Source organism: Myiozetetes cayanensis, unplaced genomic scaffold (assembly GCF_022539395.1).
Source record: "Myiozetetes cayanensis isolate MyiCay16 unplaced genomic scaffold, myiCay2020 scf5-8, whole genome shotgun sequence".
Taxonomy (NCBI): Eukaryota; Metazoa; Chordata; class Aves; order Passeriformes; family Tyrannidae; genus Myiozetetes; species Myiozetetes cayanensis.
The window spans coordinates 83,483,100-83,494,407 of NW_026087742.1; the positions used below are offsets into that span (position 1 = coordinate 83,483,100).

The 11,308-nt window shown below is 38.6% G+C and overlaps 1 protein-coding gene across 1 annotated transcript; it reads left to right on the forward strand.

Annotated features, from left to right (window-relative positions):
- Window positions 1-43: 43 nt before the first annotated feature.
- Window positions 44-11,146, forward strand: GTPBP6 (GTP binding protein 6 (putative)). The gene is made up of 10 exons (XM_050331301.1): window positions 44-443; window positions 3,020-3,157; window positions 3,580-3,650; window positions 5,186-5,316; window positions 6,036-6,106; window positions 6,543-6,701; window positions 7,639-7,847; window positions 9,211-9,359; window positions 9,664-9,816; window positions 10,106-11,146. The coding sequence occupies exons 1-10, from the start codon at window positions 59-61 to the stop codon at window positions 10,245-10,247; spliced, it is 1,608 nt and encodes a 535-aa protein (XP_050187258.1). The 5' UTR covers window positions 44-58; the 3' UTR covers window positions 10,248-11,146.
- The last annotated feature ends 162 nt before the right edge of the window (window positions 11,147-11,308 follow it).

Sequence of the window (11,308 nt, forward strand, 5' to 3'; positions counted from 1 at the left end):
CGGCGGCCGGAAAGACGCGGCCGGGGACGGTCCCTCCCCGCCCTGCCCGGAGGAGCTGATGGGGCCCGGGATGCTTTCGCGGTCGCTGCTGCTGCGCTGCCGGCGGGCGGCGGTGGCGGCTCTGGGCGCTGCCCGCTGGCAATGCCGGCCGCTGCCCGCCCGCCCGCTCAGCGCCGCCGCTCGGCTCGGGGCTCCGCGCCCGCCGGGCACGGGCGGCGGGGGGCGGCGCAAGGGGGCGGCGGGGACCGGCGGGCATGGAGGAGGAGAAGAAGAAGAGGAGGAGGAGGAGGACGAGGAGGAGGAAGAAGAGGAGGAGGAGGATGAGGCGGAGCTGGAGGAGCTGCTGGGCCCCTCTCCGCTGGCCCTGGAGCCCGGCGCGCAGCGCGTTTTCATCGTGCACCCCGCGGTCAAGTGGGGCCCGAGGAAGTCGCCGCTCACCACGGGTGCGGGGCTGCGGGGGGCGGGCGGGCTCTCGGAGCGCTGCGGTGCGCAGGAATACAGCCAGGGGATTGGGAATGCACTACCCTGGGAGGTGGTGGAGTCACCGCCCCTGGAGGTGTTTAAGGAATGAGTGGATGCGGCACTTGGTGCCTTGGTGCAGTTGCCGTGGTGGTGTTCGGTTGGACTCGATGTTCTCAGAGATCTTTTCCAACCTAATTGATTCCGTGATTAGTGCCACAGTGTGAAGTGGACACGCTGTTACAGCAGAGAAACTGCGAAATGCTGTTTGCAAAATGCAAGCTCGGGTAAAAGATCTAGGTCGTTCTTTCCTTCTTTGACAACTTTTAAAAAGACAAGGAGCTGTCAATGAGCGTTGGCAGATCTGTGCTTTGACTTGTAAATCATACTAAGTTTGCATTTTGGACGGCAAAACACCTCAGCGCAGGAGTGCGCAGGTTCCTTAGGGAAACAGTTGGGTGTCCCCCTCATTAGCGGAATGTTAATAACCTTCAGCCCTGAACCGTGCTGCCTGGCCATTTGGGCAGGAGACCCTTGGCCTTAAGCTTGCCCAGCAGGTGACTGAAGAGCAGGAATGCTCTACTGTCCAGAGAAGAGAGTGCAGTGAAGATGAAGTCTTGTATAAGTCCTCTCAGGGACTTCAGTGGTTTTATGCAGATACTTAGTGATGCAGTCACCAATAATTCCTCTGTAAGGACCTTATTTAGGAATGCTACTAGATTTCACTCAGAAATCCTTGTAGCTAGCTAATACATGTGCTCTGATCTTGCACAATTAAGAGGTGTGATGTGTTTGATTCTACTCTTCAAACTCTTCTCTAATTATAAAGTTGCAGTAGAAAGTATTAAGCAACTTTTAAGTTAGCTTTTTAGGTACAAAATCATAGAATAATTTGGGTTGGAGGGAACCTTTAAAGGTCATCTAGTGTGACCCCCTGCAGTAAGCAGGGACATCTGCCACTAGACCAGGTTGCTCAGAGCCCCATCCAACCTTGCCTTGAATGTCTCCAGGAATGGGGCCTTCTACCACTTCTGTCAGCAACATAGGAGAAGTTCCATCTGTCTGATCATCTTTGTGGCCGTTCCCCTCAGCCTGCATTAACAGGTCCATGTCTGTCCTGTGCAGGGAACTCCAGAGCTGGGCGCAGTGCTGCAGGTGGGGTCTCAGCAGAGCAGAGTAGAGGGGCAGAATCACCTCCCTTTACCTGCTGGTCATGCTGCTTTTGATGCAACCCAGGACACGGATTGGCTTTCTGGCCTGCAGGCACACACTGCCAGGTCATGAGGAGCCTCTCATTTATCAGCACCCCCAAGTCCTTCTCAGCAGGGCTGCTCTTGATCTGTTCATCCCCCAGCCTGTATTGATACCAGGGGTTGTCCTGACCCAAGTGCAGCATCTTGCACTTGGTCTTGTTAAACCTCATGAGATTCACATAGGCCAGCTCCTAGAGCTTGTCCAGGCCCCTCTGGATGGCAATAGACAATTTATATATGATATCTATTCTTGTATTCAAATTTATTATGTGATGAACCGAAATGTCATTTAATTTTATTCATGCTGCTAATTATAACAAATTGTCACATTGCAAATAAAGTTTATAACCTTTTCAGAATTTACGGAAGCGCTCCTATTTTACAACTGAAAAATAAGTAAAATATGAAGGCACCTTTCTGTCCAAACATACAGAAGAATAGCAGTGATCCCTTTCCATTTATTGAGGCCCTCCAGATGAAGAGCCTGAAGTCTGAAAAATCATTGTTGAAAACCAAAGATAGAACAGGAAATATTTGCGTTTTACAAAAATACTAACAATATGAGGAGAAAGCGGAGCATGGTTATCTTTAAAAATATATTACCTTTTGGACCAAGGTAACCTATTTAGTATATAAATTACATTTTGCTATCTAGAGAGACTTGATAAATCTGTTATGAGAAAAAGAAAATTTTGGCAAATCAAAACTGAATCTACTGATCTGATGTGCCCATGTAGTGTTTTTCAGTCAGTTTTACAAAATACTCAAAAAATAAGTGATGCCCCAGAGAATACAGAATTGGAATTTGCTGGTTCTAGCAAGTCGTAAACCAGTGTAGGTCCTTTACAAATAAGTGGCTGTGAAGTAAGCAGCAGGATATGCCATATTAGTATTTCTTAAAATATTGCCTCAAAACACCAAGGTGTTAATCACATGGTTTTGTGCTCATCTGAAATATCCGATTTTCCAGCTAGTTATTCTTTTCACTTGTTGAGCCTAAAAGCTTGGTAATTTCTGTCAATACAATTAAAAAATTCTTCTAAATCAACAACCACAGTAATAATTTCTACTGGCAAAAAGATGCTTTGTGTGATAAAATTGCTTCAAACTATTCAATTACTCTGATTAGAGGTAAGACATTTTGCTCCTTGTGCTAGAGGATAAAATAAATGCCCAAGTAGGATTTCGGTGTAGTGTAGTCTTTCCATGTTCATGCATATACTGTAGCTATTGGAGAGCTGAGCAGAGTTATGATGGTACATTGTAATCTTTATTTCTTCTTTTTTATTGTTGTTATGTTCCTGAAGCTGAATTGCAGATTGCTGAGGCCGTCGCTCTTGTAGATACTCTTCAGAATTGGACGGTATTAGATAAAATAATTATTCCTACAAAAAATCCTGACAAGAAGTTTGTTTTTGGCAAAGGAAACTTTCAGGTTTTGACAGGTAAGGACTGAGATCTTTCAGCACTGAATCATTCTGAATGCAAGACTTTTGCAGCTAAGCTGTTTAAGGATAGGTGTGAAAGCTGAATAGAGGGAGAATTTTGTTTATCCATCATGCATGTTTGCAGACAAACTTCAAATAATTTTTTAAGGTTACAAAAGCAATACAGAATAGACATAACTTGTGCTCACAGCAAATATGTGAGCCAGCTTAGTAAGTTTATGTGATGGACGTAAGTGAAACTGGCAACTGTTCTTGGCACAGTACTAAATTAGTGCAATTGCAACTGTTCCGTGAACAAAGAACATGGTGCCATTTGGTGTTTGATGAACATTCTGCTCAGTGCAAAATGGTTTATGGTCTGGGAATTTTAAAAAGAGAATTTACATTTAGCTCTATATTTTGCAATGGTTATCTTTCAGAAAAGATTAAAAAATTGCCAAACCTGACAGCTGTCTTCTTGAATGTGGAAAGAATATCTTCACTGACAAAGGTAACTGAATGTGATATCAAATAATATTCTTCACATTGGTATTGTTGGGAAGCTATTGATGTTATGAGAAGTGGTCAGTTATGACTCTGAATTTGCAAGTGGTAATATATGAAGGCACAGGACTGAGTTTTGTTGAAAGGAAACTTAATGCCCATTGCATTTGTCCAGTTGATATATCTGTTGCCAGCTCTTGTGCATGGAATTTTCCAGCAGCCTAGTATCATTTGTTACAAACTCAGCTTCCACATTTGCCACTGCCCTAGTTAAAATGTTGGAAAAGTTACTCAAGGTCTTGTTCACAACACAGTGGTTTTATGAAGAACAACATTTTGGAATAGCTGTATGCTCAAGTGTCTGTACCTGTACTGGATAATGTCTTAATTTTCTTCTAGTTCAGTGGATGCTCAATTGTAATTTGAATATGAGGTGTAAATTCAGAACAAGATTACATTTTAATGTTTCAAATATTTAAACTTTCATTCCTAACCCTTAAAAAGAAATGTTGAGGGGTGGAGCATACTTCTTTTTTTAACACTGGCAGTAAAACTATGGATGCATGAACTGTAGATACTCTTTGAAATGCTTAAGACAAACTGAAATAAAAACTGTTTTGGGTTTTTATATGTATAGCATCATGCAGGGTGCAAAATGCTTGCAAACTCTGCAAGCAAACCTTAATGCTTTGCTGGTAGTTTTGAATGCTTTTCCTGATTATAAAATGAAGAGATGGTAAATATCTCTAACAGATGGTTATCTCAAGCACTTCATTTGTTGATGAAAGGGAAGTTGAATTTTTTTCACTTCAATTTCCTAGTTTTTATTCTCAGAGTTCTTTTAGTTCTCTTTAGTACTCTTTAGTACTCTTTTTTTTTCTTTTCACAAGTCTAGATCTTTAGAGCAATTAAACAGACTTGATTTGTGAAAGTGTTTGAAAATATATATATATATATATGGATACACGAGCATTCTGAATTTTAGAGATGGCATAGGGGAACTACTGCATACTTTTAAGTGCTGAATTAGATCAAGGGTGAGGGATTTTGATTAGTTGGGGGTTTTAAGTCTTTTGTGAAAATCTTATTATTACATATTTTTCCTGCCTTCCTCTCTATTTTTTTTAAGTTTTAGTAATCTTTTTCTTCTTATTTTCCTATGTTATCCCTATCCTTTCCCATTCCAGCATTTCATAATTATTTTTTACAAGGACTTAATCGCTGAGATTGATTATGAGATAATGCTGGAAGAGTTGTTGCCAGAATCCATTAAAGGCAATGGAAGGATTCTCGCTGAATTTGATGGGCCTAAACATAAAGTTCTACTTTCTAAACTCTCTTCTTAACTCCTTTCTTCGTGGTCAACGAAATTTTGCCTTTGCATGCTCATAATCTTTGCCTGTCCATTGAAATGGAATCCTGAGATCCTCTGAGTTCAAGTGTCCATCAGCTAACTGTAAGTGTAGTGCTGTGTAGGAAATGATCTAGTGATACTGCGAGGGACAGAAGACATCTCAGTTATTTTGTCTTACATGGCTAAAGAAAGAACTAGAAGGTGCCTGGGGCGTGAAAGTCTTTGACAGATACACCATTGTACTTCACATTTTTCGTTGTAATGCCCGGACTAAAGAAGCAAAACTGCAGATAGCTTTGGCCGAAATTCCACTTCTCAGGTACCTTGAGCTGTGCAAATCACATACTGATATTTACACATTTTAGTGACTATTTCTTTACAGTAACAAAAATAGCGATACTTTCTTTACAGTACTGTAAAGAAAATTTGCTGTTATAGTGCTTTCATATATGGATTAAAAAATAGAAGTGTTTGCTATAATGTCATTGTTTTAAGGTGACAGGCAAAACCAGAAAGTGTTCAATAGATAGTCTTAAAAAATGTATTTATCATGAAAAGGTTCCAGTTCTTCCTAAAGTGGAAGATGTATTGCAGGAATATGTAGGAAATGGATATGTGTATCCAATATATAATATTGATGGGTTTAATAAGGAAAGCTATAAACAAGGAAGATTAAAGGCATTCATTTGTGTCTGAATTTTCCACAGTTCTGCATTACGTGGCATAGAAATGTGTACATGGCAGTTGGTGAGAGTTGTGGGGATGCATCAGAGGTATCTTTGACTCTCTGAAATTTCAGAATAGCAATTACAATTTGCTGAGAGAGTTGCATGCTTCACCAAATCACAGTTGAGCCAGGAAAATCTGGATTTTTTTTTTGCCAGGCTTCTGCCATGAGGAGATTTTATTTACAGCTCAGTCATTTGCTGTTTTTATTTGTACTATCAGAATATCACTACTGCTTCACATTTTTTTAGGCATTTTAGGATAGCTCAATTAAAGAAAATTGATTCTAGTTAATTGTTACTCTGCTGCCAGGTCAAATCTGAAAAATGAGGTGTCTCAGCGAGATCAGCAGAGAGGTGGATCAAGATATATCATGGGCTCAGGTAAAGTCTAAGTATTCTCATGAATTAGAGGATTTTTTTCTTCCATATCCTTTAAACAAATTTAGTTGCATCTTACTTTCTTTGGAGGAGGTCAGGAAGAAAAACTGTGTTCTGCATGTTCTGCATCTAATTAGGGAAATGTACAAAGTAAGTTAAATAATAAAGTTTTGGTCAGTACTCTTTCAGTAACTGTCCAAGGACAGACTATTTCCTGCCACAGGGGTTTCTCATAAGTGTACATGGATATTCTGAAGTACTTAGCATATGTTTTAATTTACTTACTCTGATTCTTAGGCAAGAATACAGAGCTTTAGTTGCTTATTTCTAACTTCATATTCCCTACTGCTAACTCACTTGCTTTCCAAATGCACAACACTTTGTTTACTTCTTTTTCTCTTGTAAACTATTCGGCCAATTATTCACCTGTATTTTTCAGGCGAAACATTTCTGGAGACACAGAATCGTATCTTGAAAGAAAGAGAACTTAAAATTAGGAATGCCCTGGAGAAACTAAGAAGAAAAAGGTCTTTACTTAGAACTCAGCGCAGAAAACGCGAGTTTCCAGTGATCTCAGTCATGGGCTATACTAACTGTGGTAAGCAAAACCTCTTGAAACTGTAACATGAAAGAGCTTACACTGTCTAATTTTTAATTAGCAACTCTAGCCAGAATTTGATGTCTGTGTGAATAGGCTTCACATTTTAATTAGTTTTTAAAATGTGTAATGAATTTATGTCAGTTAGGTTACAGTTAGGAAAGCAAATTAAGCTGCTTGTTTTTTTCAGTCTTGGAGACATGTTTTGGAGAAATGCCTAGCACTTATTGTGCCAGAAAGATTTTATATATTGTGCTGAAGACTGTAGTGTTAGTGTCCCTTTATATGAGACTCTACTACTTGATCAGAATGGGTAAAAAGAGAAAACTACATGGGTGTTTAGATCACCGTGAAGGCTTGAGGCATAGGAAGAAAATTGAGAAGAGTTGGCAGTTGATCTAAGAAATGTGCTTAAGAAGCGCTGTAGTTTTTCATGGATTATGTGTAGTGTTCTGTGTTCCTAAGAGTATATAAATAAAGCTAAAGTGGTTTTGATGGGGGTTTTTTTGTTCGTTTTGGTTTTGTTGTTTTTTTTTTAAATTGAATTCTTACACAAGGCATAAATAGACTTTGGACTAGACACTTTTTTTCCGGTTACATTATCTTAAGACCATTTCATTTTCTTATTCGACAACTTTATAAAAACAAACTTACCTTGCACAAAGATGTGGGTAGGTCACTTTACAGATCAAATCAGTCTTTGATCATCTTGTGATTTCACAGCACAGCTGCCATACGTTCACCTTAAACCCAACTCCAAGTTACAAGACTGTCTTTGGATTTCCTAACATCATATAGATAACTGATCACGAGCTACATTAAAATTACTAAAGTAGATATGAAAATATGTTACATCATACAATTCACCTGAGCCTTGCAAATGAGATTTTTACTTGAAACAAGCCATCAAAATCTTGTCCTTTTTTTATTTAACTAGGAAAAACTACTTTGATCAAAGCCTTGACTGGGGAAGCAGGACTTCAACCCAGGGATCAGCTGTTTGCCACTCTCGATATTACAGCCCATGGTGGCTATCTGCCCTCACATATGGCAGTTATTTATGTTGACACCATTGGGTTTCTGACTGATCTTCCCCATAATCTGGTTGAGTCCTTTTCAGCTACATTAGAAGAAGTGGCTTACTCAGTAAGTAGTTGATTGTAAAAATTGAGAAATCAAATTAATTTCCTATTAGATAATCCTCACCCCTTCAAAAAAGGGGAAGTTAATTGATATGCTGTTCTTAGTGAAGCATCTGGCTGACTATAATAGTTTCCTAAGATAATGAGGCATATATCTTACAGTAAACCAATTTTCTGATACTGGAAATTATGCAGAACATACAGATATGAAGAGATTTTGGAAAGGGCTTATTTGGAATATATGTGCCCTTCTCCATGATATGTAAAGCAGATAAATCAGATTTTGTTGATTAAATATCTTAACAGTGCACCTGTGAGTTGAGACTAGCTTTCTTGGGAGTTAAAAATTAAATAAAGCTGCTGGGTTTAACTTAAGGTTTCCTATAGGACTAAAAGTGGGTGATTGTAATGTGATGCAGGCAGCATGTAATTAACATAAATGTACTTTTCCAAATATTTTCTCATTATTTTCCTGCGTTATAGCAAATTGTAAAGCTTCTTACATACACACAGACATTTAAACAAAGATCCTGTATCATCAAAGGTAATTAAATTCAGTGGTCACCAGATGCTAGAATGCTTCTGAGGATTAGACTTCACCATGTAATAGCAGGGCTTTCAAAACCTGGCTGAAACTGTCCTGTTTGTCTTTCCCTGAAGTGTTAAATGAAAGGCAAGAAATTTATTTCATATTAATTTTCAAAAGTTTAAAGCAGTGTCTTGAGCAAAGATGATGAAAGATTTTGAACGCAAATATTGAATTTGGTTGCTTGGTTTTTATCATGGCAAACGTGATTGTGTACGGACTTGAAACTGATAACTTTTGTATAAAGCTTTTTAGTTGAAGCACCAGTAGTAGTATCCTGAGAGCTAAGCATAAGGATAATCTTCTACATTTTGAATGTAAAAATAGAATTACAAGTTATGTGGGGGTTTTTCCCTCTATTTTTGAAACAGTTTTTCAGCTATTACTCTTCTAAAAGTGCTTTTTAGGGTTCAGTCTTTTTTCCTCTGGTGTTTGTGAAGCCTTGTTGTTACAGAGCCTTGTCTTTGAAAAAAATGGATCAGCTACTATTTGAAATATGAATTGTAACTGTAACTAGCTTGATTGACAGGGTTTGTTTCAGGTTTGTTGAAGGCAATTTGTACTCAATGTGAAGTGGAATACTAAGCTGCTACGGATTTTCTTCCATCATGGTCTAAGAAACAGAATTGGTTTAATACTGTTTTAGTAGTTAATTTTACATTGCTAACCTGACAGTGTATTATCTAGTGGATAGGGAAGTATCTTATATGAATAAGCAATACAAAAATGGTGTAAAATCTCTACAACCTGGTAACTGGTGTTTTATATTGATCCTTGCTAGGATCTGATAGTTCACGTGAGGGATATTACTCATCCAGAAACCGTCCTGCAGAAAGCAACTGTTCTGTCAGTTCTGAAGAATCTTAATCTTCCCAGCCGTTTACTGGACTCAATAGTAGAAGTTCATAACAAAGTGGACTTGATAGAAAGGTAAGCAGGAGATGCTAAGTGTACTTAAACATTTCTTACGTTCTGGAAACTTTTTAATTCATAGTCTAGAAGAGCTCCCACACTCGAGAATACATTTAATAGTGTTTCTCAATCTTTTACATATGTAACTATGGTCTTAAAAAGAACTCATTATCTTTTAATTACCAAAGAAATCACTCGAGTCATAAAAGAAGTGGCCTCTGTTGAAGGTGCCAGTATAAAGTAACTCGGTTAAAATTGAGTTTGGAATATTTTCACAATCTAAACTTCATGAACAAATGTCCTAGCAATTATTTTCTTTCAGGTATAAACCCACTGAAGAGAATACTTTAGCTATTTCTGCTCTACATGGGCATGGTTTAGAAGAACTGAAACAAGAAATAGAGAAGAAAATACTGACAGCAACAGGGAAGAAGATTCTGACAATTAACGTTAACTTAGAGGGACCGCAGCTAAGGTAAATAATTTTGAATTGTATGAAGGATTTGGAGGAATATGAAACACTTAGTTGTGCATGTCCTAAACCTTACAAATCATATCATACTGATTTTAATCTGCTTAAGAATAACAGATATAATTATCAGCATTTTCTGACCTATTGAAAAAAACAGCCCCATTAGATACCCTGGAGAAGTGAAGCAAAGCACTTCATCTTTTAAAGTGTTAAATTACCTAGATAAAACATGTTGACCCTAAACCAAAGATGACGTTACCTTTAAGATGCTAATATGCTTTTACTTTTACAGTTGGCTGTATAAAGAAGCAACAGTTCAGGAAGTAGAAGTCATGCCTGAAGATGGCACAGCCAGGGTGAAGGTGATAATCAGCAGTTCTGCTTTGGGCAAATACAAAAACCTCTTTCCCAACAGTAAGATTTTCATGTCATGAAACTGCATCGTTTTCTAAGAAAAGAAACTGGTATCGTTAAGAGGATGCAAAATGAAGTTAATGACCTGTTAGTCCCAGTGCTGAGGAGACTATTTTTCTTCCCCTGCTGGTGTTCCAACACCACCCTGCCAACTATACCATGGCACTCAGGGCCACATCCAGTCTCTTCTTAAATACCTGCAGGGATGGTGACTCCACCACCTCCCTGGGCAGCCCATTCCAACGTCTGATCACTCTGTAAAGAATTTCTTCCTAATGTCTAACCTAAACCTCCCCTGGCAGAGCTTAAGACTGTGCCCTCTCTTGTCCTACTGCTGATTGCCTGGGAGGAGAGACCAACTCCCACCTGGCTCCAACCTCCTTTCAGGTGGTTGTAGAGAGTGATGATGATCTCAGAGGTCTTTTCCAACCTGGTTGATTCTGTGATTCTGTGATTCTGTGTTTTAGAAATGGACATTTTAGAAATTGACACATTTTAGAAGTGGGCAATATTTCAGAGAACTTCTGTTTGGAAACGATAAGAGCTTTGAGCTTAATTTTATCAGCAAGTGCAAGGACAATACTAAATTTTTTTATGTTAAAACTGTTGCTGGCTATGAGCTGTGGACCTCAAACACATGGAATGGCATCTGACTTAACCTTCAGAAAAGTATCATGTTTCTTATATCATATAAATAAAGCTTTTTACCTCCTTTTTCAGAATAAAATATTTATTACAGTTGTTTCAGATGGTCTTTGGAAAATGAAAGTAAGTGAGCAAAATGTTGTATATAAATATGTATTCAAGCAGGATGCATGAAAATGAATAAAATAACTGCCATGTCTTATTGCAGTGAAGCAAAAACTCCACAGATTTGTATATTAAAGTATTGAATAAAGTTAGCTATGAACACCTTTTACCCATGCCGTTTTCTTGTTTGCAGTAATTTATCCCAAATACCTATTACTGTGTCAGTTCTTGGAGAAGACATTTAAGGTACAGCAAACCTTTCCACAAATGAAAACGAAAAGAAACCAATCACAACTGATCTATTACTTGAGTTATTAATTACTACTGGGAA

What these genes read in the sequence shown, in the direction of transcription:
- GTPBP6 (XM_050331301.1), top strand. Translation starts at nt 59, where the DNA reads ATGGGGCCCGGGATGCTTTCGCGGTCGCTGCTGCTGCGCTGCCGGCGG. An exon ending in GCCGAAATTCCACTTCTCAG is followed by an intron (nt 5,317 to 6,035) that starts GTACCTTGAGCT and finishes CTCTGCTGCCAG; the next exon opens with GTCAAATCTGAAAAATGAGG. An exon ending in TAGAAGAAGTGGCTTACTCA is followed by an intron (nt 7,848 to 9,210) that starts GTAAGTAGTTGA and finishes GATCCTTGCTAG; the next exon opens with GATCTGATAGTTCACGTGAG.